Source organism: Pieris napi, chromosome Z, assembly GCF_905475465.1.
Source record: "Pieris napi chromosome Z, ilPieNapi1.2, whole genome shotgun sequence".
Lineage (NCBI taxonomy): Eukaryota > Metazoa > Arthropoda > Insecta > Lepidoptera > Pieridae > Pieris > Pieris napi.
Window position 1 is genome coordinate 12,170,491 of NC_062259.1, and position 26,032 is coordinate 12,196,522.

Here is a 26,032-nt window from a genome sequence, read left to right on the forward strand (position 1 = left end):
CTGTTAAGGTTGTATAATTGAGTTGTCGAAGGACAAATATATCCAGTTTCAAGAGGCAAAAAATGTGTCTGCTTTGTACTTGTTTTACTAGAATATAATATAAAATAATACGGTTGTCATGGCAGTAGGTTGCCAGTAGAGTAGGTACCGAGGATGGGAAGAGTACGACATATAAGGCAAGTGACAACATTTACCTGGTTCTGACTGTACAATAAATAAAACATAGTAATTGATAAGACATATAAAGCAAATTGACAAATTAATCACAAAGCCGAAATGAAATCCATCTTCTTCCACCGCTGTAACTAAAGCATCACGCCTCAGTATGTATCGCAATTCCATTTATTTGATGTTTTCCTATGCACAACGTGGCACAGAAGGGCGCGCAGAACCTCATGAAAGCTAGAGAAGGAAAAGAAGAGGTACGCCCGTATCGTGTAGATGAAGGAGATGGTGGAGATAAACGGCCATGCCGTAGATTTCCAGGTGGAATGCGTAAGCAACCCCGAGAACCTCGGCCATACGCGCTTTGTTAGCAGTATCTAATATTGATATTAGTTCGTATTGCCCACCCGGATCTTTCTAGTGATAAAAATGTGCACGAAATATCCTTGTAATTGGGTTATTATATTACGCATATACTATAAATGTATTGCATATAACATTAAAATATACATTTCATAATGATTAAGCGTAACTGTTTTTAATTACTCATTGCTTAATACTGAAAACACATTTTGGCGAGAGGTGTTAGGGACTAATTTTATAAAGAACTAGCGGTCTGTTCTTGCTTCGCACGACTAAGTATTTTGCTTTAATTTGGAAATAAATTACTCAGGAATAATATTCTAATTTAATTTTTTTAAACCCGTCCAGTAATTTATCCATTTCACCTACAAATCTTTTCTCTTTATAATAGATATTTTGTACGATCATATTTTATTGAATGCTATTGTAGTGATATGGAATAGATATTTCGATGCTTTCATTGGTTGAAGCAAGTAGGTGACTTGGTACCTGACAAACAAATTTCCGGAATCAGCCGTCCGTGCTGTCATGTCGGTGACATTTGGGTCAAAGCTGTGGTTGAGAAGCAGCCAGTTCAAAGACAAACTTTTTCCTGAAATTCAACCAAGGATCCCCGAGTAAACCATGGTTCTTTAAAGTTAAAAGTTATAAAATGTCACTTCTATCATTTTCAGAATGCATTTAGGACACGTTTGTACACCTCATTTAGCATGGATTCGTATTGTTGATAGTAATATTTGTGAGTGTGGAGAAGATATATGGTAGAGCCATATTTTCTTTTCTTGTTCCCAATATGACCTCCTTTCTGAATTCCTTACAATTACTTTATGTTCCGTTTCCGACTAAAATCTCCTGCCTTTTACTTTATCCTTTATTGTATTATAATGGAATAATATTATCTTCTTTCATAATCAATAATAATATTAAGAATTAATATGTTTATGTTTATTTTATTTATGATACATTTGTTTGTAACATGATTACTAAGCTTACTTATGAAATAAGTGTATTTTTTAGAAACATGCTTCCGCCTTTGATGTAATCATGTCGACATTTTGTAACGTTAAAGCATTTTTGCTCTAATAAATTTAAAATTAAAGTAATAGTACACATAAAACTTTAAACATAATTGCTTTAACACAAACATGTTATTTTTTGTATGTTTTCGCAAACTATTATTAAGTAGAACATGCTCACCAGGTAACTTTAATTAGGTTTAAGTTTTTATTTAGATTTAAAAATGTTTTTCCCATATTATGTTCTTTGATTTTTTGTGTTCCATTTTAAACTAGAGCCCACGAACATAGATTCCACCATAACGTGAATGTCGAGGCTTTTCAACTCTTTGACACCACGGGCCTAGTGAGAAGATTGAAAAGGTCAAAACCATTTGATCTAGTGAATTAGTGTTAGTGCACGTTAGTAATACTAAACAGGAAGTGAAAAAAATCATTTTTAGTAAATCGGGTTAGACTTAAAATACTTATTAGTCTTAAGTTAGGCTAGATCGTAATGTTCCATGATGCCTTAGTGAAGTTACATGTATAAAAAAAAATTAAACTAAATTTCTATGTTGTAATATTATGAAGGTCATATTTTTCTTTTAGGACTTGATAAAAAAATGCGTACAAGCAAGCCAAGACACGTAACTCGAAGGAACTCAAAAAAATATTAAATTTTACATATGGGAATCACACTTACGGCCGCTGTCTATGATCGATTTATAATCTAAAATTATTTCCAAACCAGATTTCTTGCGATCGATCGAGAGTCTGCATTAATATACCTATGACAATCCTTGTAAGAAAAAGATTAGTCGTCTCTCACGTGGTTTCATTTTACGTGTTGCCCGTATTTGTGAGGAACTATATTACTACTTGAAGACGTTTAATTATGTAAAACGTATAGATTTATTGTAAAATCATACTAATCTAATATATAAAATTCTAGTGTCACAATGTTCGATCCCATACTCTGAATAATGAATTTTTTTATACATATTCAGTAAGTCTGAAAATATCTATTTTTAACCCCCTAAATGTCACAACCCTAAATTTTTATTTTTTATACAAAACTTTTTTTTATTATACCACCCCACTACAATCAACCCCTATTTTTATTATAGTAGATAGTTATTTTTATTGAACTATGCAAATGTTTCCTATAAATAATATACATGGCAAAACGACGTTTGCCGGGTCAGCTAGTTTTAATATAATAGTGAATCTCGAAATTGAATCATACCCAAAAAGTACTATCAAAAACGATTTTAATTAGTTTTTGGTATCAAAATTGAATTTCATCGACGTCATTAGACACTGTAGGGCATCAATTTCCAGCCAATTTGTATTGAGTCCATAATTTAACTGCTATTCAAATAATAATTAACATTAATCATGCATATATAAATTCCTTTATGCATAAACAAATTCCTTTATTTTTCGCATACCTGTTTTTACAATGTAAAAAATTATGTTCAGACTAGATAGTAGGCACGCGTAATAAAGCCAAAATGCGTTCAAATTCCGGAAAAGATATATTTTCTACTGGGCGAAAAATTATTTGAAAGAAAACTACTTGGCGAAGAATCTAAACCCCATAAGGCACATCAGGCTGATCAACCACATAAAAAATTATCAAAACACATACTGAAGTTTGAAGCCGCTACTTCAACTTTTATCGCTTTCGTATATTTAAAACTTATTGGGGTTTAACTTTAGCGTCTGGTGTAAAGGTAAGAGCGAAAATTGTTTATGGATTTTGACATACGGAGTTAAAGCTTAAGTAGAGATTCAGTAAGGAGAGTCAGACTTAAGTTTTCGATTCATACATACTCCTTACTTAAAATGGCTTTCTTATATAAAAATATTAGATGACGTGTGAAATTAGACTATTGGTAGTAGTAGGATTAGTTTACGACACTATAACTAATTTTGACGGCTCGAAAATTAACATTTGTTATTTAAAATAACTAAATAACTTATTTATAATGCTCCTTGTAGTTTCAAGCGGCAAGGGCTTTCAAGAGGAAATTGCTCATAAAAATTCACTAGGCGCAAACCACAATTTTATCAAAAAAATATTTATAAAATAGAACCTCGATAAGCGGAAAACTCGATCTCGAAAATGTTTTGTTCCGTTTAAGCTCAAAAAGCTCCATTACAATAGTAGACCAGTTTGTTATTAAAAATTAATGTTTTTCTTTATTAAACTGAAGGAAAACGTTCCAAAAGTTCTGCAAATTTGACAGATATATCGAAAATAAAATAAATAACAAAAAATGTTCCGTACACTTAGGTTGGTTGCAAATTTTATACGTGATATGAAATATTATATCGAAAACTTCCCCAAGTTTGCAGAACTTTTGGAATTTTTTTCACGACCATACAGCAAAAATTAATTTAATTGCAATTTTAACAATGTTCCGGACTGCGGACAAGGTTGCAAAATGAGATTTATTGTCGTCCCAATGTACCATTCACTTGACCGAAGTTTGAAAACTTTTGGAATCATTATCAAATTTTCGATTTCGAATGTCTATAATGACTGGCCTATAGGTAGACATCCCAACTCATCGGCAAAGAAGACAGAGGGTGTAGGCCGAGAGAAAAAACTCTCGGTACTCTTTTAAAATCATCAAACAATACTTTGAAATAATCAGCGATTCTGTTACATATTTTTCCTTTAACTCGAAAAATTTAATAGTACATCTGTATCTCGAATATAAAATTTATTTTACAATTTTTAAAACTCGGAAATTTATAACTAGACCAGTGCCGATAATTTTTGAAACCAAAAAAAATTACAGTAGGATGAAACCCATTAGAAAAGCACGGGAATATGATCAAAATGAAAGGAAAAATAAATTACGGTCGATCTGAGGTCGGGAAGGGGTAGGGGGGGGAGTTTTAAGGGTAAAAAACGGTTTATCTCGATTTCCGGCAAAACTAAAAGTCCTATCGAAGAAAACTAAATGGCAAAGTTGGAGGTAATAAAAAGATCTACAACTTTTGTATTTGCAGATTTTTCACATAACCTCAAAATTTAGGTGAAAAATTCAAAAAACCAACTTTTTGGATTTTTATTGAGACTCAATTTTTTTTGAGTATTTCTCTGTTCTACTACCAACAAGCTGTTAGATATTTGCTTATTATTTTATTACAAAAAAGGGTGCGTGTACTTATGTACACGCGTAAAGGGTTATACCTACTTCTTTGGCATTATTAAAAATAGTTTTTGATTGCATGCAAATAATTACAAGTAAATAATCAAAGACTGGAAAAGGAGTCATTATAGTCAATAAAGTTCAGTTTACATTTGAAAAATTAAATAAATAAATATTTATTATTATTCTCTTTCATTAAGTGTTACATAAATTCTATTATTATTCAAATGTTTTTAAATTATGTCCAATGCCGTAGCATCTTCCGTGGGCAACTTCATTCTGTTAATTTTGTGTCACGGTGCGCGCGCATCGTAAAATTTCACTCTCATCAATTTTTCATAACGCGCCTAAAGAAGTATAGCTTCAATAAATCTAAATTATATAGCAATTGATTTATCTACTTTTATTGCGCCGTGTTTTGTAAAAACTCTTGGTGTTTAAACAAACTAGTAGTATAACAATACTGAGATATAATTTATTTTATTAGATAGGGTGTCTAAAGGGCTTAATTGAAATAAAAAAGCTCCTGCTAAGCACTTTAAATAGATGTGATACATCTCTTTACAGCGCCAGCAGTGTCAGTTATTAGATATATACTTTATTGTAGACAGAATGTTACATCGAAATCCTTAATAGAACATTGTATCCAATGAAAGCTCAGTTATTTTATGTATAAACAGTACAATATGGCGAACCAGTACTATCTAAATTGAATATTACTTATCATATATTGACACATTAATTGAAAAACACGTTAACTATACGATAAAGAAAATATTGAAATTATATTTAAATAGAAATAATATTTGACTACAACTACAATATAAACAAATAGCGTAGCTACAATAATTACTAATAATTTGTCATATACGGTATTAGCTTACAACACATTAAACACGTGATTACAGATACTATATTTTTTTTGTGAGGCAAAGAAAACGCTCGCGTTAAAACCACCACTGGTCTGAAAAATGTTCTTATCTCCAACAATTCCCAACAATTGAGCCGAACTTGCCTAATGTTAGTCATCTAAGTATGATTAAATCATAACCGGATAACGCCCAACGAATGTTATCTCCTTTAACACGTATTTCATAAATTTATGTACAAATAGTGTGGTTTTTATAACCGTATCAGAATGAGCTATATTCTAATGAAATGATTCGGCTGTCGAACGATTCATGAACTAATTAAACTCGGTGAATGAACGAATTGAGCTTTGCCCACGAATCTTCCGACATTACGACGGAGATAACGAAGTGTTTCCGATTGTGTCCGAGATGCGATACGACGCGGAACCGAAAGCACTGAAACAGGCCCACGAATGGTCGAACGTTCCATACTTACATTGCCTTACGTTAGCTATATATCTATGCCTCATATCCTATGCTAACATCCTTAATCTTAACTCTTACACCCAATTATAAGTGGCAGTGATGGTTAGCAGTTGTCGGGAGGGACATGCGTCGACCTTACCCCAAAAATGGTCAAATCAAAATTTCAAACCTCAAATTAATTTCATTAACTAATTTTAATTATACTGTACTACTACTTGCTGTTATTTAACAGCGTATACATCTAGAATTAATTAACTTACACCTAATATCATTTAGTGCCCCCTCGAGGTCACTCGCTTAGAGACACTTGCTATGATATCTACTTCTGTGAACAACGGTTGATTTCGATCAAATTTACAAGTCCCTTAACCTACTAGATTAAGATATATGGTATATAGACGACAATTAGTCTAGAAGTCCTTCAACTAGCGAAAGAGCGCTTGGTTTGAGACTGGAATGGCGCAAGCGCAATGCAGACACATTGCGTGAGTGTGAAGGGAACGCGTAGAGCTTTGTGCTTATATCTGTCCATAAATCATCCCATCTTATTGTAAACGCTAATAAAAATTGGTCCGAGTCCTGGATCCATTAAGTATGTGTGAGGATGCACTACACAGAAAACTAGCAACAAAAATATGTAAGAAAAACGTAAAAAAGTCGCACGACCAAAAAATTCCGTATCGCCGCGTTCCCTGCAGGTCCTACGACTCTGCCCTACCTATAAAATGTCTCAGAAGATCCCACATTGGTGAACCATGCATCGCCCCAAACTGCCATATAGGTCAGACGACTGCTCAACTAAATATAACGGGCTAAAAATAACGAACTAAGCCTGTTTCAGTGAACTAAATGTTAAGAGGCTGGTGAATTTACCCAGACGAAGTTACCGCGGAGATAACAGTCTTTTGTGAGTATTATTGTAGATTTGTGCTCCGAACTTAGCGTGACGGCCCGAGTATGAAATGTATGCATGACAAGTAATTAATGATGAGTGGTGATGATGATGATGGTGATTCACAAAGCAATAATAACCGCCAAGTGGATGATGAAGAGTCAATGAGTATGGAGACATAAAAAATTCATATGATTATGGGGGTGTGATGAGGGAAAATATCGTTAAGTATCCGTATATAATAAAAATTTTAAACTAAGCCTACTATGTAAACATGTATGTGTTAAATTCATAATGAATAATTAAATTATATGGACGTTAATTAAAAAAATATATATTTTGTCTATACATCGACTGACGGTCCTATTTTGTACCTTTTCGAGCATGTAGGATGCTCTGGGGTTTGCTCTGTTACCGTGTAACACAATACAAAAAATTGAATTATAAAAGTAGGCTTCGCGGACGTTAATAATTTTAGACAGTGAATTTAAGATTGATCATGAAGATTTGGTTCAGATACGGATTTCTTTAACGATTTGTTTGGTGGTTGCGGTATCATTGATTGTGATCGTGATGATGTTGATGGACGTGGTGGTGGGATTTTAAACGATAAACGTGGAAGTGATGTCGAAGCACGAATCGGCTTTGATGGGAAACTTGACAAGAATGGTGACAAAGACGCTGAAGGTGATGGCAAATTCTCCTTTGCGCTCTCCCTTTCCGGTGATTTTGGCGGGGACAATGACGACGGTGATAATGACGATAGGGTCGATGTTACCGATAATGGAGGTGTTGCCAGGAAGCCTTTGGCTGAGACCTCGGGCGTCTGCGAATAAGGTGGCGGAGGAGGATATCTGTGGACCGGTTGCGGTAGATAACAATAAAAGGAACAATATGGGTAATAAACAGGATGGATCCGGTCGTCAGCGGGACATGGATTACGTTGCCGGGACATCGACGCGGAAGATGAAGGTGAAGGATGGGAGGATTCGGGAGCAAACAAGGGAAATGATATGGGAGGTGAATTGTGAGGCCGGTAGGGAAGCCCTCGAGGCATGGCATAATATGGGTAATAAACAGGATGGATCCGGTTGTTAGTGGGACATGTATGTGGAATATGTTGCGGGGACGTCGCCGCGGAGGATGAACGTGATGAATCGAGCGTCCGTGACCTCGCACGTGAAGAAACAACGCATTCGGGAGCAAATATGGGGAATGATGTGGGAGGTGAATTGTGAGGCCAGTAGTGAAACCCTCGAGGCATGGCACAATATCTGTAATAAACAGGATTGATCTGGTCCATAGGGGGTGTAGATGGAATATCGTGCGGGGACGTCGCCGCGGAGGATGAATCGGGCGTCGGTGACCCCTCACGTGAAGACACAACGGATTCGGGAGCTGATGCGGGGAGTGATGTGGGTGGTGAATTGTGAGGTGACGATTCGTAATGAGATGCGTGAGATGGTGATGAGTTGGAGGAAACCTCCGACGATGAAGGCGTAACGTCTAACATTTTGTGATCAAGCTAAGAAGGGTTCGCTAGACACGTCACTAGCAATAGTGCCGCGGACCTTTAGATGGACAGATTATATCCGATACACTCTTAACCTTAAAATAACTATAATATAATATCAAAAGTTTACGGACTATGAATTACAATTAAAATTGAAAAACATTCGATTTTTATCAAAAATTTGTAAATTGTAAATTTTCTTTACGCGTGTAAAACCAATTAATTATAAAGAATATCCAAAAGTCTAAGCACGTGAGCTCTTAACGTTTCTCGATACAATATTATTCAATTAACTATAAAAATCAGCCAATTTTTGGTATCAACTACACTAACACTTAAATTTGTTATATTTCACAATATTCAATGTAATTTAAGTGGAGAATAATATGAGCACATAAATCTATATTCCTAGATAGCACTAACATGAAAAGTCATGAATACGCTCCCGACTATATCTACCTATATGAAACGACAATATCCGCTGACCATACTTAACAGTACAAAGTTTTACCAATGCTCTAAATTACCGTAAATACTAAATTTATTCAATGCTATACCAGTTGAATATTATTATTATCTAACAATGTAAGTACCTAAACAATTACTTACGTGTTAAAATACAATTTAAATCTGCAATTACAATGAAACAAGCGTCGAACACATCAAAATATTACACAAATATATCGACAACGACACAGCAAATCTAATGGGAAAATATCAATAAATACCGACGCGTTCGCGGTTTCAACTTAAGGAACGGGAAAGACAAATGGATTTACTCGCTTTTAATATACAGAATGCAGCGAGTCTCACTCCTAAATGTAATTTTGCATGTCAGTATGGCTGCGATTATATTAAATCTACGATAAAACGGGTTAATCTAAAAGCCACCGTTTCATAGTGTTTATACAAAAGAGTACAGCGCAGATGTGAATTCAAATGTGAAAACGGTGCTACTCGATTTTCTATTTTACTTCTCTTTCTCCTTCTCCTTCTCGTTCTCTTTGTCTTCTGGCTCCTTCTCAGCTAACTCCTCTTTTTCGTCCTGAAATTTTTTTTTCTTTAAATTTTGAACTGTTATATTAGGAAGCGTTCAAGTATTACGTCACGCAATTTTTGTAAATTATTGACCGTTACATGGGGGGACCCATGTAACGCGCCGTAACGTTTTTCTGTACCCAAGCTGTACAGTATAGTAAAACGTTACGTGACCACCTTGCCACCGTGACTCTTTATACTTAAAAGTTACCATTATGTGGTGTACAAAAGTGGAAAGTCGAAAATAATATTAACAATAACGCGTAATTCAATCCCCCCCCCCCATCGTAACGTTTTACAAAAGGACCCCTCCCCCAAAATTCGTTACGTAATACTTGAACGCTCCCTTATTACTAGAGCAGTGTTGGCTTAGAGGTTTCAGACTTTTTTTCCCTGAAGTCGTAGCTTTGATCCCGGGCTGTACACCAATGGACTTTCAATCTGCGCATTTAACATTCGCTCGAACGGTGAAGGAAAACATCGTGAGGAAACCGGCTTGACATAGACCCAAAAAGTCGATGGCGTGGGTCAGGCACAGGAGGCTTACTTGCCTATAAGATTGAGAAATGATCATGAAACAGATACAGAAATCTGAGGTCCAGACCTAAAAAGGTTCTAGCGGCACTAATTTTTTTTAAATTTTTTACAAAAAAAATCATTGTTACACCTACCTTTTCCTTCTCTGCCTCCTCAAGCGGCTGCTTTTCTGGCTTGTCTGTGCCTTCCTTGGTCTCTTTGGCCTCCTTCTTGGCAGGAGGAGCGACCTCGCTGACACAAATCTCGTCCCAGTCGGGGTAGGCGCGCTCCTTGATACGAGACACTAGACCAACTAGGTTCGGGAACGACTCATTCATAGCATCGCGCAACAGGTGCGGCACTTCTTTGTCAATGAAGTGAAGTTGGGCTAAGTTCGCGAATGCCACAACGTCAAGCTGTAATCAAAATTAAAAACACATAAGAATAAATTCAAAATTAGAAGGGAAATTTCTGGACTACTGGCGTATTAGATGAATATATTTTATAACATTTATTTCACTGCGTTAAATTGAGACATGGAAAGTGCTGATACTAGGTAATACAAATTTGCAACTAATATCAAATATTTATTCGAGATCGTTCTAAAAATTGGACTCGGTAGAACCAAAGGATTGGTTAGAACCAGTCTTCAACACGGCCTTAGGATTAGGAAACGCACACTTTACCTATAATAATTGCTAGAAAAACAATTTTCCTAAAATAAAATACGAAACTTGAAATCGCCCACTAATTAAATTCCTAGACGGCTGTTGCCCCGGCTAGATTATTATTGATTGTGTCGGAAAGTATTAAAAGCCTGGGCGTTGGAGCCTCCACGACACCCCACCCCTACCCACGCCCCCTTTTTCATTAAGTGAAAACAATGCTACGTATAGCAAGTGCAAACATGTATATTCCCCCTGTCTCCCCAAATATGGGGGGGATAGGTATTATTCCCCAAATATGGCAGTACACCGTTTGTCTTATTGATTTTTTATAATAGCTCTCTTAAGGCAACGCACTCGCGAGCCCTCTGGCATTGAGAGTGTCCATGGGCGGCGGTATCACTTAACATCAGGTGAGCCTCCTGCCCGTTTGCCCCCTGTTTTATAAAAAAAAAAAAAAGTTATCATAACAAAAAATAACATCAAATTATTTTTTTCTCCGGAAAATTAACCCAACACTTTTGCATTAGATAAATTTTGTAAAAGATTGAAATTTGATTGTCGATCTAAGTTATTGATTACCTAGACCAAATGTGAGCAGCCTATTGATTATTATTAGCGTTTTTATTGATTAAATTTAAGAATTAACTTTAATTAATATAAAGAAAATTTAAACAATTCAGTTATTATTATAGCCCGATAATTATTCAAGTTAACGTTATAAAGCTGATTTGAATATAAATTAATATAAAAACAAAGGCTTTCAGGATAAAGCTATGCTTACAAAGCAGCATTTGATAAAATAAACAAAAAAAAAAAATGTTTATTATGGAACATAAGATACATGTATCACTTATTCCACGTCATTAAATTTGAATTTGAATTTGATAACCCCGTAACATACTCGTATTTAGCATTGATAAATCATATTGCAACATATCATAACTAAGCAAACCGCGCACCAAAAAAAAAAGTAACAGATACTCACAAGAGTGGGCTCGTCTCCAAAGAAGAAAGGCTTGTCGGAGAGCAGGTCCGAGAGCACGCGGAGATCGTTCTTGCCGAACTCGATGATCTCTTCCTGACTGTGTACCCCGATGCCGTGGGCTTTGGCCTTCTTCATCCCCTAAAATTCAAAATGTATAGAACAAGGAATTTAAACTTATTGCATTGGCTAACCCACAAAAGAGCAATACCAATTGTCGCAGATATTGAAGCAACTACTGTAGCTAAATTACATAAGCACCGACGCTACCTTTATCAACATTTCGGTATCACGGTCGAACGCGAAATAGATAGGAGTGCAACAGGTGCATCGTTATTTAAACGACACCAACGCTCCTACCCAAGGGGGTGTGGGGTGGCAGTTACATAGCAACATGGCTTGGGGCAAAATGGCTGCGATGTACTAAAGGGGGAGGGAGGGGGGAGGGAGGATTTCCCGGACCTAGCTAGCTTCGATCTAGGTTCCAGATATTTCTATTAAAAGCAAATGGACAAAGGCAGTATATTAAAAAAATATTTAACAGAATGCAAGCTGAAATTTGTAAAGTTACTAACCTTACGTCCAGAGGTGAGTTTGTAGCAGAAGTTCAAGATTGCGTTGGGCAGACGTGTGTTAAGAGCGTTCTGCAAGTTGACCTGGTAACCCTTGATGACACTATCCGGGTACTTGGCACGCCACCAGAGCATCACCCATGATAGATGATTCTCGATCATCGATACCATAGCATGAGTGACGACACGTTGTTCCGGCGTTAGGGCTGCACGAAAGTTACAAAATATATTGACATTGGCATGCACCGAGTGCACATGCGCGACGCCTAGGCGTCTATCTAGGATCGGCTATGTAGGTCGCCTGGGATTTCCAGGGTCTCGAGCGAGCCAAAACCTATTTATTGATTGTGGGAGGTCATGACCCGAAACAACGCCCCCGCGGAAGTCTAGCGTCGCTAAATGAATTTGTGTCGGCGGGGTCTGGAAATCTCGTTATCTGTATAATAAATATAATACCGTAGGCTGTTTTTAAGGTATTTGAGACAGACAGTAGTTCCAGAAGATCTATTTATTAATTGCATGTACCAATTTTTTAAAAATAATTTCTATAAAATACCTGCGTCAAGGTCCTTGTTGTACTTCTCGGAGAGCTGCTTGATGATGAAGGTGCTGTCAGCGATCTCTTCACCGTTCAACTCAATGAATGGGAGCTGGCCTTTCTTAGACCTGAACTTCGCTTTGTGGTCTACGTTCTGAAACAACGAGTTTTCGTTTTTGTCATATATCTCTCAATTATATCTATAACGGATAGATAGTTGCTGACAGGAGCGATAGGTAGGTGTCTAATAAGTGAAAAGACAATTTTGTAGCAATTTAAAGCAAGTTTCCAAAGATTCACAGAATTAAAAAGATATTTCATGAAACAACTTAAGATAAGGTATATACATTATATAAAATAGATTTCTAATTTCGCAGCATTATTAAAGTGAGAGATTACACTCAAAGACACTACAACAAAAGCCTTTGTGTTTCACGATGGCATTCGTTTTGTACAAGTATCATTCTCACAGATAAAATGCATTAAAACTATAATGCTCTCTAAGAATATGATCTAAGAGTCTGATATAACATATATATATAGAGATTTACTTTAGACTAACGAAGGTTAAAATGTTCAATAGCCAAATATATGGCGGTTAAATTTCCAAAATGTTATTCTCATTCAAAACATGGCGCACGCAACGCATTAGCCTTTAATAAATACAGCCTCAACTGTAAAATCGCAGTATTAAAGCTTACCTTCGCAATATCAACAGGAAGTAAATGGAAACAGCATTCGCAATTCGAAATTCAAATTTTGTTTGCTCCGAATCTAGTGCGCATGCGTTATAAAGTGCACTGCCCGATAAAACCTGGCGAGCAAAGTTCCTAGTGGAAGGCGTCTATAAATCAATTTTCACCCGCCATGTTGGATGGACATATCAGTGTACTTTTACCGGCATAGCAACAACCTGGGATAGTTGGGGCGCATGCGTTAGCCCGGGCGGGGTGTCGCTTTAGACCTTTTACCACCCCACCCTACATAGGTATGTATGCGTGGGTTATACCAGGCTAGTATATTATACATATTCGCAAAAATTTCGCTAGCGGCTCATCATTGTTTATAATTAAAAACCACCCACAGGATTTTACCTACTATACATTTATTACCTACTATACGTGTATTTTTCATATTTAGATACTTTCATTTCACAAAATTGCATATATTTTTTTATCAAAACAGTTTGTACTCATTTCTGGCTACTATGTCTTTGTTCTCGAATAAAAAATAGAATATAAATAAGAAAACATACCAATATTATTTAATTCTTAATATCGAAAAATTCAAGAAAAATCAATCATAATTAAAAATATGTAGATAAATCGAATACTAAAATAAAAATAAAAACTTCCCTTTAATGCTTTAAGCAAATAAATATAAAAATAATTAACTTATGTTTCTCGAGCTACCACAGGTGTGTTTTTGACAAGGACAAAGGACAGGCGGAATGGCTTTTAACAAAATTTGCTAATACTTTAGAGAGCGAATATTTCAGTTCAGACGAGGTGTCATTATCTCTTTGATGCGAAGTAAAGTAGGCGTCCCTACGTCAGTCTGGTCTGCGATTTACAATCAATATTTCTAAAGTACCACAGAAACCAGAGTCTTACACAATATGGGGTATAGGGTCTAAGCGTATGTTTTATAGTAAAATGTGACTATTACCAAAATTTAGTTTTTAAACCCTATTGCCTAAAAATATCACTATTTATTTTAACTGCATATTACGACATCTTTTATATTTCATCGAGAATTCGCAATTACATACATTTGATTTTAGTAATTTGGCAAACGCCAGCATTTTGATAATCTTATAATAACATTTTATTATGTTTTAAATAGTATCGAAATGATTAGAAACTATTTTCAATTGGTAGCAAATTATTAAAACCAAACAATTTACGAATGTTTAGTGTTATCATAAAGCTTTTGAACTCATTAACATAATCAAGACATCGGTCTAATTATTATGAAAACAAGTTATTAATATGTCTAGAGGCACGGGGTTTCATTCCCGCGTAAGGGATCTACTCATCGAAAGTTTGAACGAGTTTTAAATTAGAACATTTTAAAATTCGAGAATCACAATTTTATTACTAAGTAGCTACGAGACAGTTATTCTGAAAATTAAAAATATTTAAAAGTAATTATTGAATCTTTGAATTTAAAACGAAGACAACTAACCTCACTTAATCTCTAATTATATTATTTTAAGTATTATTTCGTCTTTCCCTGTAAAATTACATACATAACAAATTATAGGAAACCCATACGTAACAAAAAGGATGTTATAATATGTACTAAAAATGTATGAGCATTTACAATTACCACGTTTAAACAATTTCTAACAATAGCTCTCAGTGGATGTGTGCGGGTGGTTTATCTCCGGTATCTATGGCGACGGGCAGACCCGCGCGGCGGGAGGGGAGAAAGGCAGCTGTATTGATTTTGGGTTCAGCGGCCTCACCACTACCTAGCGTCCTCTACACAACTAAATGTGATTTCCTTGGCTATACCGATATGTGGGTGGGTTGCGGGCAGTAATCTTATCTCAAATAACTTTAAGATAATTTAAGCTACTATTACGCAACGTATTCTAAATTCAAATTTAACGACATATTCCCAATACCATTCGTGATGTTAAGTTTTTATTTAATACAAACTATATACAACTGTTACTATATTTTGGAATTACTAATAAGCTAAATATTTTTGAAGCTGTTGAACTTACATGTAACATAAAACAACCGACAATTTCTAGACAGTACTAACGATCGTGTTTGTTTTCTCTTTCGCGAACAAAGAGATCCCACGGAAGGAGGACGAATTAAACAATTAACATGCTTTGGTCCCGTTCGACTTTTGTTATCGCACAATTAATGATTTAACTGACTTTAGACGGGTCACTGTTTCTCTTAAACAAAAAAGTTTCTATTAAAAAAGCACTAAAACGTCACACGATGTAATAATAAGAACATGTTTGGTCTATCAATTAAAGCCAATCATTTTGGGTTATTTTTGGACGCACATAAATCATAACATCAAATTTAATTATTTCTTTCGATGATTACAGAAATTGAAAGATTGGTTTCCTTGAATTTTTGAGATATTCCTTTATATAAAGTATTTCAAAAGTAACCTACACAGAAAACTCAATACCTCACAAATGTAACCGTTTGAATGAAACAGCTTTTGCTAATAACAGATTTCTAACTTTACAAATTACGACTATTCAGATGTTATTTAAGCTCTCTTATACTTGACTCTATCAGATTATAATGAAGAATAATGATTATTATTTTAAAAATAAGAAAATTTTGAGCTTTATTTAAGCTCAATATCTTTATACTTCGTATAAAGATACCATTATAATCATTTATTATAATAACAGCCTAGCTAATTATGTTCGACATACAATTTATATAAAACCGTAGAGGTACGTTATGCGTAAGTAAATAAGTAGATATTTCATCGAAAACTCCATAAATGTCCTTGTATTTTTTATTGTTCCCGGTGTGTATGACGTGATGGAATTGTTTTAAATATGTCAGCATAAGCATAAACGACTTATATACAGCTTGCATTAAGATCCATACATTTTTATAAAAATATTATATTATTTTACACACTACAAAGAAACATGTCACATTTGTTTCCGTCTGCGCCTCGTGCGTTTTGGCATTTGCAAAGTTTTTTACGACCATTTCGGATTTTTTTTATTTATTTCAATTTCCCTAAAACTAAACCTTCCTCAGGGGTCTCAATGGTCTCCTTTAAAAAAAATAACAGTGGCGCTACAACCTCTTTAGGTCTGGGCCTCAGATTTCTGAATCTGTTTCGTGATTTTTCAATCTAATAGGCAAGTAGGTGATCAGCCTCCTAACACACGCCGTCGACTTTTTGGGTCTATGTCAAGCCGGTTTCCTCACGATGTTTTCCTTCACCGTTCGAGCGAATGTTAAATGCACACAACAATATAAAACTGTTTACAACGATATATTTATCACATGATAAGTAAAGAGATCAAGTAGCTATTCAAAATGGACGCTGGATTAGCATAAGCACACGATCCCAAGCTTCCTGCATCCAGAAACAGGTTAATGTACGTGGGTGGAATAAGGGTGATGGTGATTGCAACTGCGGGATTTAACTGCCATGGAATTCTTGTCTTTTTAACTGCTTATGCATACAATTAGTTTAATAAATAAGAAAAAGTAAAGAATAAATTGTCTGTTTTTTCAAATTTCGTTCGCAATAAGTGCCAGTTAAAGAAATGAAAGTTTCATCTGTAAACAACTTAATAATTGTTTGAAGTGAATACATGTGATAGGCGTGTGGAAGCTGGAAATTTTTCTAATATTTTGCACTAAATAAAGTCTCAGAACCTCAGAAATCAGTGATAACGCATTTGAATGGTGAAATTTATAATTGGTTCATTGTTTTTGTGTTTACCCATTACTTCACTTCTCTTTAATATAAAATCAGCATCGAAATTAAAAACACTATTTATCATGACATGAATATATGTGTTACAATTTAATTCCTGCTTGATAAACAATGATTGAAATTGCTATGGCAGTGTTGACTATGCAAAAAAACGCATATTATGCTTAAGTTTAAAAATGAAAATTTATCAGCGATGTTCAATTACCGTCGCTAAGACAATTTATAGCCATGCTCCTGGGATGCCAACGTATTCAATTCACTCTAGGGTTGATCATCAGTTTACTACTTTAAAATGTTTAAGAGATTTTTTTAAGTTAAAGAAACGGAAATGTTTTGAATAATTTGACCGTCTGCGGACCGTTATACTGTAATTTAATTTTGACTATACAAAAGTGTAATAGCCGAATAGTAGTTGCCAACAACAGTATAAACTCTATTTAACACTAGTTTCCCCACCATACAACAAATCTTCAAATCAACAGCTAAATATAGTACATCAGTGTTTTCTAACGCCCACGCCAAACAAGGCATATCTTATAGAGGGGTAAACCACCACTGCAGACGATTTTGTAGGTGGAAAGTGCATTTGCATGTTAAGCGACAACCCTAATGGGTCGGCAGTCTACTATTACCGGTTCTGACGGACACTTTGAATTCTTTATTTACGTGAGAATCGTATCACCTTTCGTCTAGTTATTGAATTTTGCAATTAAAATAATTACTGGGCGTTATTCTTTAAAAAAGAATATTTAACTGTAAAATTGATAATAGTTATACGGAAATGAATCACGAAACCAACACAAACGATAATTTTGTTTATTAGTGTGTGTGTGCCAATACCAGCGGACAGCATTTTTGAAGGAGTAGGCGTGAATTAAAGAAGATTTGACACTTTTTTACGCTTGAATTAAATTGTATGAAATATATATCAATAATGGATTTTAGACTGGAAAATCCAGAACTGTATATTTGATAAAAAATTCTCGATACTCTCTATAACTTTCATCAAAATTGAATGAAATTAGAATTTACTTGAACTTATGATTACATAAATTATCCAAGCAATTACTTAGGCGTCATACAAAGTGGGTAATATGAAAATGTGTCGAGACGACGACGCATGAGAGCTCATTTAGCATAAAGCCAAGAAGATTTAATGTGAAAATCTCTGTGCCTAGCATAATTAAGCACTTTAACAACGTTGTGAATACACCACAAGCATTTGTGTTCGCATTCATCAGATCATGTATTTAAATCCCCTATGCGTCAACGAATTTCTCTTTTATTGAAGAAATTTTAGTTACCCAAAAGGGTAGAGCCCGCCAATCGCGTATAAGATGCGTGACGATTAACTTTAGACATTAATGATGTAGATAAATCGAACCCACGATCGTTTATCCCCTTCCGCCTTTAAGCAATAATTTCCGTCTCCATTTATTAGTATAATCAGTACAATTCTTGTTTGAAATAGCAAAGTTTAAAATTTCTAAGTTGACAGTACTTCTATTGTTAGGCTATATCGTCTGTGTGTGTATCAGACAGGGTTTCGTCGGGCGCACCCCGCGTGCCTGGGAACAGCGGGGCTGGTTGGTCGATGCCAGGTCCGCGCAGTCGCAGACGGCAGGGTAACGACCGCCATTGGACGCGCCCAGTTTTACTTATATTGAAAATTATTATCTATAAGGATAGGAATAATACGAAAAGCAATGGAATTCAAAATGGTAGTAATCAATGCCTGTATACCTTACAATAAAAAGTAAGTAAAAGCAGTTACGCTGATTAACTTCAAGTCTATGTATATATCTAAAGTTACAAAAGTAACATATAGGGGCCTTTAACACGCAATCTCTGGGAGCCATGTATTTCTGAAGGATAATTCGACGTATTGGATTTATGGAAGAATTTTACATTTTTCAATTTAATAGAAATGCGCAACGAGAAATATTAGATTGCGAAACGGAAAATTGTCGTGGGTTATGATAATCACGTATTTTCACAGGAGGAAACTTTCCACCGGCCATTGGCTTCAATAACCACTTTCACCATCAATACAGAGAATGTATGAAGTCCTTTTGGCAGAACCAAACACAATTTAGATGACAAGTTATGGCCAGTGATCAGTTTTCTCTGTGCAACAAAACCCCGAAACTAATATTGACTGGGACAAAAACAAACCCACGCGCTGTACGTTTAAAATACTTATTTACATATGTAAAAACAATTACATAGTAATAATAATAACGATGATTAATGAATACGCCCGATGAATAAGAATTCCATATAACAGTATATTTTTATATGATGAGTGTTATTGTTATCAAGTAAAATCCTTCTATGGCTATTTCGAGCGTGCCGCGCATTGACCTCACTATCAAACAAACCATTGTACTTCCAACCCGTATCCACTAATTATAACATGGTAAGACCCACCGCATACAGAATTATTAAGTTCAAGCGACGTCGTTGTCGTAATTACAGCCTATAACATGTCGCGACGTTTCCCGAAAGAGAATATTTAATTTATTATGGGAATGATAACATGTGTCCCACTTATGTACTATTCCGACGCTTATTATATTTAAATACTAGCTGACCTGGCGAACATTGTACCGCCTAACAGTCGATTCTTTATTTTTTTTTAATACTTATTCTGCTAATTGGGACACCGGTCTAGCTAGTAAGATAAAAAAAAGTTGATAAGACAACAAATACATTATGTCAAAAAATAAAAGTTTACCTTCCAGGAACCCCTCCACTAACACTTAAACTTTATGGTATGGTCTTTAAGTTCAAATTGACTTTTAAGTATTATTACGAATATTTTGTATGGGAATATAGAAAAGTGTTGTTTTTAGACTTTTACACTCGATTTTTTTAATTTTTTAATGTTCACACTACATACATTTTTAATTTCTCTATATACTATGCGATGTTAGTGCAATCATACCCTATTAATACAGTGTATGCGGAAGTCCTAAATCGATGTTAATTTTAAACTAAAATGTAAACAAAGATCAACAATGCACCGTTACTTACAGCGGCTTTCTGAGAAACGCTTATGTTGCTGTTTTAGTGATATTTGTAAAACAGCATTTTCTCGGATATGCTTGCGTACAATACTTGAGAATGTACCTTCATTTTGCGCAATAATTCATATATCGCGGGTTAAGGTATTTAAAGTTATACGAGTATAATTGTGTGACCATAGTCTCAAACAAATCTAAAGATAAAGTATGATAAGTAGCTACTTTCGGCATAAAGGCATCATTAAAATTTGAATTTAGAACAAAATAATATCGTGATTGTACAAAATAATGTCGGAAAATTTAAGATATTCATATCCGACATAATAATAATAATAATTAGCTAAAAATAGAAAATTTAAAAGTTTGGTCCCTGTGGCAGTGCACCTTTAACACTGCCATACCCTCGCTGTAATGCGATACTTATTCGTTGAGCGAGGAAAGCACCAACCCTGCGATTCTGTAACTCACTTTTCGAACTCACACAGCGGTTTTTGCATCGGCGGTCGCTCTCAAATCAGTCGTGAAGCAGTCATTTTATGATTTGGCATTCTGATAAACAATAAACTACAAGCTCACACCTTTTCAGAATGCCAAATCATAAAATGACTGCTTCACGACTGATTTGAGAGCGACCGCCGATGCAAAAACCGCTGTGTGAGTTCGAAAAGTGAGTTACAGAATCGCAGGGCTGCTCTGGAATCACCGTTACTATCTACTAGGCGTCAACTTAAATCTTTAATTAGCGTTATAACATAATTGTCTCTGAGACCTACGGAATCGAACTCGGAGACCTACGGAATAGCGGACGTACGTGCACCTGAAGTCGTAGGTATTTATTCCCGATCGTAACCTGACGTAATTAAAAAAACATGAAATTTCCATCGAAAAATACTAAAAATGTTATTTGGGTGAAATGCATCAGAGTGCATCTTTAAAATTTTGTTCACAAATATGATGACGTAATCGCTATGAAATGTGTCACCCCAATGAACTCAAGTTTCGTCCATTAAGTGCGTCGAGGGGAGTTAGCAACCAAGAAGTGGGGCGTTCGAACAATACAATTGTAAAAAGAATTATAACACTAGGGAACGTAACAAAGAGAGATTAAACGCGGCTGTTATAGAGATTCTTTGCTTAGTCAATTCGTGTCATGGTTTGGTATTTTGGCCTTTATTACAAGATAATAAGGATTTTGAATTGTAGAAATTACGGCGAAGGCTAAATAAATACAAGTAAACAATAACAGTAACGTTATGATATCATAATTGTTTTCTAACCAGATGCGTAGATAATTTTCTTCTAATATATAAACTTTTTAAAGGTGTTTTTTAATTAAGTAATGTAGGGTAAAACCCTTTATAATAAAAGAGATATATTTTAGTAACCAACAAACTCGAATATAATTATCTGCTAATAAGATCTCTACATTGTAGACATTGTTTAACTCTATGAAAACACAGCATCAACGAAATATAATAATAATAAGCTTCTGTAGCGTAAGGGAGATTGACAATGTAGTATGTATGAAAGACAATGTGATAGATCTTTACATTGTCGGCACATATTTGTACCCTGATAACACAAATGACTACCGATAAGCAAGTTCAACGAAACATTAAATGACAAATAAACTTCTGTAGATTTAGAAAGATTGACAATTTATTAAACAATATGGTAGAGTTTATCATAGGATTGGGTTGCAAAACGAATTAAAAGTAATATTTTAACTGTTTTAGGCGAGTTCACCACAGAACTCGGTGGTATATGTAAAAATACAATACAAGTCGCTTACAACTGTGAACAGAATGCCATACTTCCGTAATCCGAGCGTAAACGATGAGACCACAAATACGACATAGAAAGTCGATTTCCAATGTAATCTGTGATATATGGTTGCAAATCAAGGAAATAATCTTCGAAGCTTTCCTGCCAGTATCCGTACAGCAGAGAATTATGTTGCATCTGTTTCCTGTGCCTCACTATTACTACTTGTTATACTCAATTAGGTCGTTTAATTGGCTTTATTCGCTTACGAGTTAACAATAAAAAGATATAAAAGTTTGTCCCATCCCGTCTACAGTATTAGATAACTTGAAGTTGGAAGTTAAAACATCGTCCCGAAATCATATAATAGATAGCAATATTAATTCCTAAAGTTACCAGCTGAAAATTCCATTTTGGCATTAAATGTATTTTAGTCAAAATAATCATACAATTTTGCAACTAGTTTATTTCATCTAGGCCCATAATCTCTGGGCTTCCTTCAACGGGACGCTCACCACACGGTGGTGGATGCAAAGACCGCCCTTCGTATTCTTTCTTAAAAAATTACTTAGGGTTCTTCAAGAAGAGAGCGAACCAATTTTTTAATGGCCGTCAATTTGAGAGGGTTCATGGGCGACGGTATCACTTAAAATGACAAAAAACAATATAAGGCGATGGTTTCTTTCTTATATACAAATAGCCTACTTTATATATCCATTTAAACTACTACGGTGATATAATATAATCATGTGTAGATTAACACGCGAACGAATCGAAAATAAAAAAAACATGTTTATAAAAAAATCATTTATAATTTCGTTATTTAGGGCATTGCGTGAGCGTACATTGATTTATGAAATGCGTTCTGATACCCATAATTGGCGCTTCCCGGTGTAATGAGCTCAAGATGTGATCTCTGCTTAATGTTTTGATGGCCGGAAATGATAGATTACAGGCACTCACGAACTAAGAAATTTGTTTATGTTACGAAATGTTTAACGTAAACACTGCAAGGGATTCGGTACTCTTTCGGTTCTAAGAAATGAAAATTTCAATAGAAGTTTATCTGTGCCGAAGTAATATTTATAGTAACTAAAACTGATGCATAAAGGTGAGTCACGGTGTCACACATTTGAAAATGTTCAGTTAAATTCTAAAGGTAAATCAATTAAATTCCCGCATTGAAAATTGTTATGCAAAAAGCATAAAACCATACACAATTTCAAGCTTTTACAACTGTGTATAACTTATAAGGGGACGTTAACTAAGTCCAACTTAATATAATAACGCTCTTATAAAAGCTGAATCGGTCTCATTACACTAGCTAAAACTAACTAAAAGTCTCGTCTCGTTTTGTCAAGTTGCGTGATCCAATTCAGATCCTTAGTAACAGCGGAATAAAGCCTAATTTCGCTCATAAGGGTACACACAGACAACTATAGTATTGTTCTTCCCAAGCCATAACGAAGAGCATTGTCTTTAATTAACGTTAATGAGGCTATGGGCTTCGTATATTAACTCTATGAATCAGTACTGTTTAAGCGTAGATTCGCTATATCTATTGTTCAGGAATGTGCCACGCCCACGCCCTTTGACGATTCTACGCCCTTACGTAGGTTCACTGTGGTCTAGACGATGAGACATGGATATTATCATATTTATGAAACAACGGTAAGTTACATTCACTAAACGTTAATAGAGAAAACTATTGGATTACGTACTGAATACGAAATCATTAGTTGTTGCTTGCTTGCTTTTGGAACTCATTTGGTTTATTCAGGTTTGTTCGATGGTTTGGATGGTGTATGGTGGTGCGGTGCCCATTATACATAACTAAGTTATTAAACGAAACTAAATTTTGACTAGGTATTTAATAACTAGTCGATAGTTAGTTTCCTTAAATACAGATTACTTATAGAAGACACATCGTGAAACTGAATAATAATTCACAAGTAAATTGCTTGGAATGCGAAGAACATGTATTTTAATATTTTATTCACTTGTTATTGTATTCTCGTTATGTGAGCCCCGGCACGGCTTTGATAATGATACAGTTTAAGGTATTCCGTAAAAGGATCTCAACTATTCAATGACCTCACCAAGGAAATCAACGTGTAAACCGGTACAAGACGAATCGAAACTGGGTTTCAAGTACAGGATATATTTTTATAACTATGTCGATGCATACCGAGACATTTTCAATAATGTATGACAGCATTTTATTAAAATGACTAATATTTTGTTGACAATGTATTATGGGGTGATAAATGGACTTAAGTTTAAGCTTAACTCTATTTCATATAAGAGAATATAGTAAAAAAATATATATATATAAGAGTGAACAATTTAATAATTACGACCTAATGTTGAAATAGCTAGCCGACTCGCCCGGTGAGACACGCTAAGATTTACATATGTCTTCTTAAAACCTTCGAAGATCTATTTTCGTATCGTCTCTGGCTAAGAAAATCCTTGGGGAACTTCATATTTCCTTGAAGAACGCAATACTGCGCAGTGTACTTCAACTGATTAATTAATTGTTTTACGTAACACAAAACAGCGTTACCAAATAAAAAAATACCAACGTAAGATCTGATGCTATGAAATTTATATTACGATAACCCTACAAGAACGTGCCAAGTAAATTAGCTTAACACTTTAAACATTAATTAATATGTCCTTTAAAATACTATGGCTTATTGACTCCACGTTTAAAATATTCAGTATAAAACAAATAATTCAGTGGCCATAGGTCAGAAGACGATAAATGCAATTTCATTACTTAACAGGACAAGCAATTAAATTAGTATTAAGAAATCTTGAAGGCACTATTAAAATATGAAACACTCGATATATGAATTAATTTACTTATCATTGTCTGATTTATATGTATATAAATCATTGACTCGATAAACGCTTGCAATAAGCTCCTTATTTATGCTCTTTGAGGGAAGCTATTGTGAATATTATATGAGGCTTAATACTTAAAAACCCAATTACAGCATAAAAGCCTCGAGGGTTGAGCGGGACAATATACGCGGTTTTAAGCGCGAAATGTTAGATAAGTTTTTAAATAATTAAATGCTATTACCGTTTTAATCATAGGTTATGTAAATAATTTCTAATTTATAACAGAATAATTCACAAACTATAAAAAATATTGTTATCCCAGGTTACAGGATATTAATGCAAGTGAGTATGGCCCACTACTTATCATTGTCTGATCTATGACCATAAATATATAAATCATTAACTCGATAAACGCTTGCAATAAGCTCCTTATTTATGCTCTTTGAGGGAAGCTATTGTGAATATTATAGCTTAATACTACACTTAAATCCCAATTACAGAGCATAGACGCCTCGAGGGTTGAGCGGGACAATATACGCGGTTTTAAGCGCGAAATGTTAGATAAGTTTATTAATAATTTTTAACACAATAATTCACAAACTATAAAAAATATTGTTATCCCAGGTTACAGGGTATAAATGGAAGTGGGCCATACGCTTCACGGGAACACTGCAACCTCTCGACTGGAATCCCCAGGAAAAAGGAATCGTGGCCGTCCAAACAGGCAGCGAAGCAATATTGCCGAGGCGAAAGGAATAACTTGGAGCATAATAAAGAGGCCTGCATAATTCGATCAGGCTGTATTGCTCTAGATGCCCTGATCCCTTGGGAAAAGGATACAAGGATCGGCCTTAAGTGCCTCGGATATAAACTAAATAGCTTGGCTGAAACAGACAAGATCTTAAATGGCTATACGTTTATAAATTTATAACGTTTTAAATCTGTAGCATGGCTATAAAATGCACTCCGTTTAAGTATTCAATGAAATATTTTATTCAAACCGTCCGTCCTATTTAAAATATAGAACGAAAATGTAGGTTATCTCACTCAATGATAATATTTATAAAAGTAAAAAATACAGTTTCAATATTCATTAACTGCAATTACGATAACTTTCAAATGGTTAAGTTTTCCTCTGTTTAAAGACCCAAAATTACTTTAATAAGTTTAAATATTTGACTACTAAACTTGACA

The 26,032-nt window shown here is 34.9% G+C and overlaps 1 protein-coding gene across 1 annotated transcript in view; it reads right to left on the minus strand.

Annotated features, from left to right (window-relative positions):
• Nucleotides 1–5,275: 5,275 nt before the first annotated feature.
• The window catches only part of LOC125062779 (failed axon connections), a 37,444-nt gene continuing 16,687 nt past the window's right edge, over nt 5,276–26,032 (minus strand). The window contains exons 2-6 of the mRNA XM_047668935.1: nt 12,768–12,903; nt 12,215–12,417; nt 11,643–11,780; nt 10,145–10,405; nt 5,276–9,480 (exon numbers count right to left, since the gene is read on the minus strand). Coding sequence (XP_047524891.1) covers nt 9,406–9,480; nt 10,145–10,405; nt 11,643–11,780; nt 12,215–12,417; nt 12,768–12,903 — 813 coding nt within the window. The 3' untranslated portion in view covers nt 5,276–9,405. The remainder of the gene's footprint in view (nt 9,481–10,144; nt 10,406–11,642; nt 11,781–12,214; nt 12,418–12,767; nt 12,904–26,032) is intronic.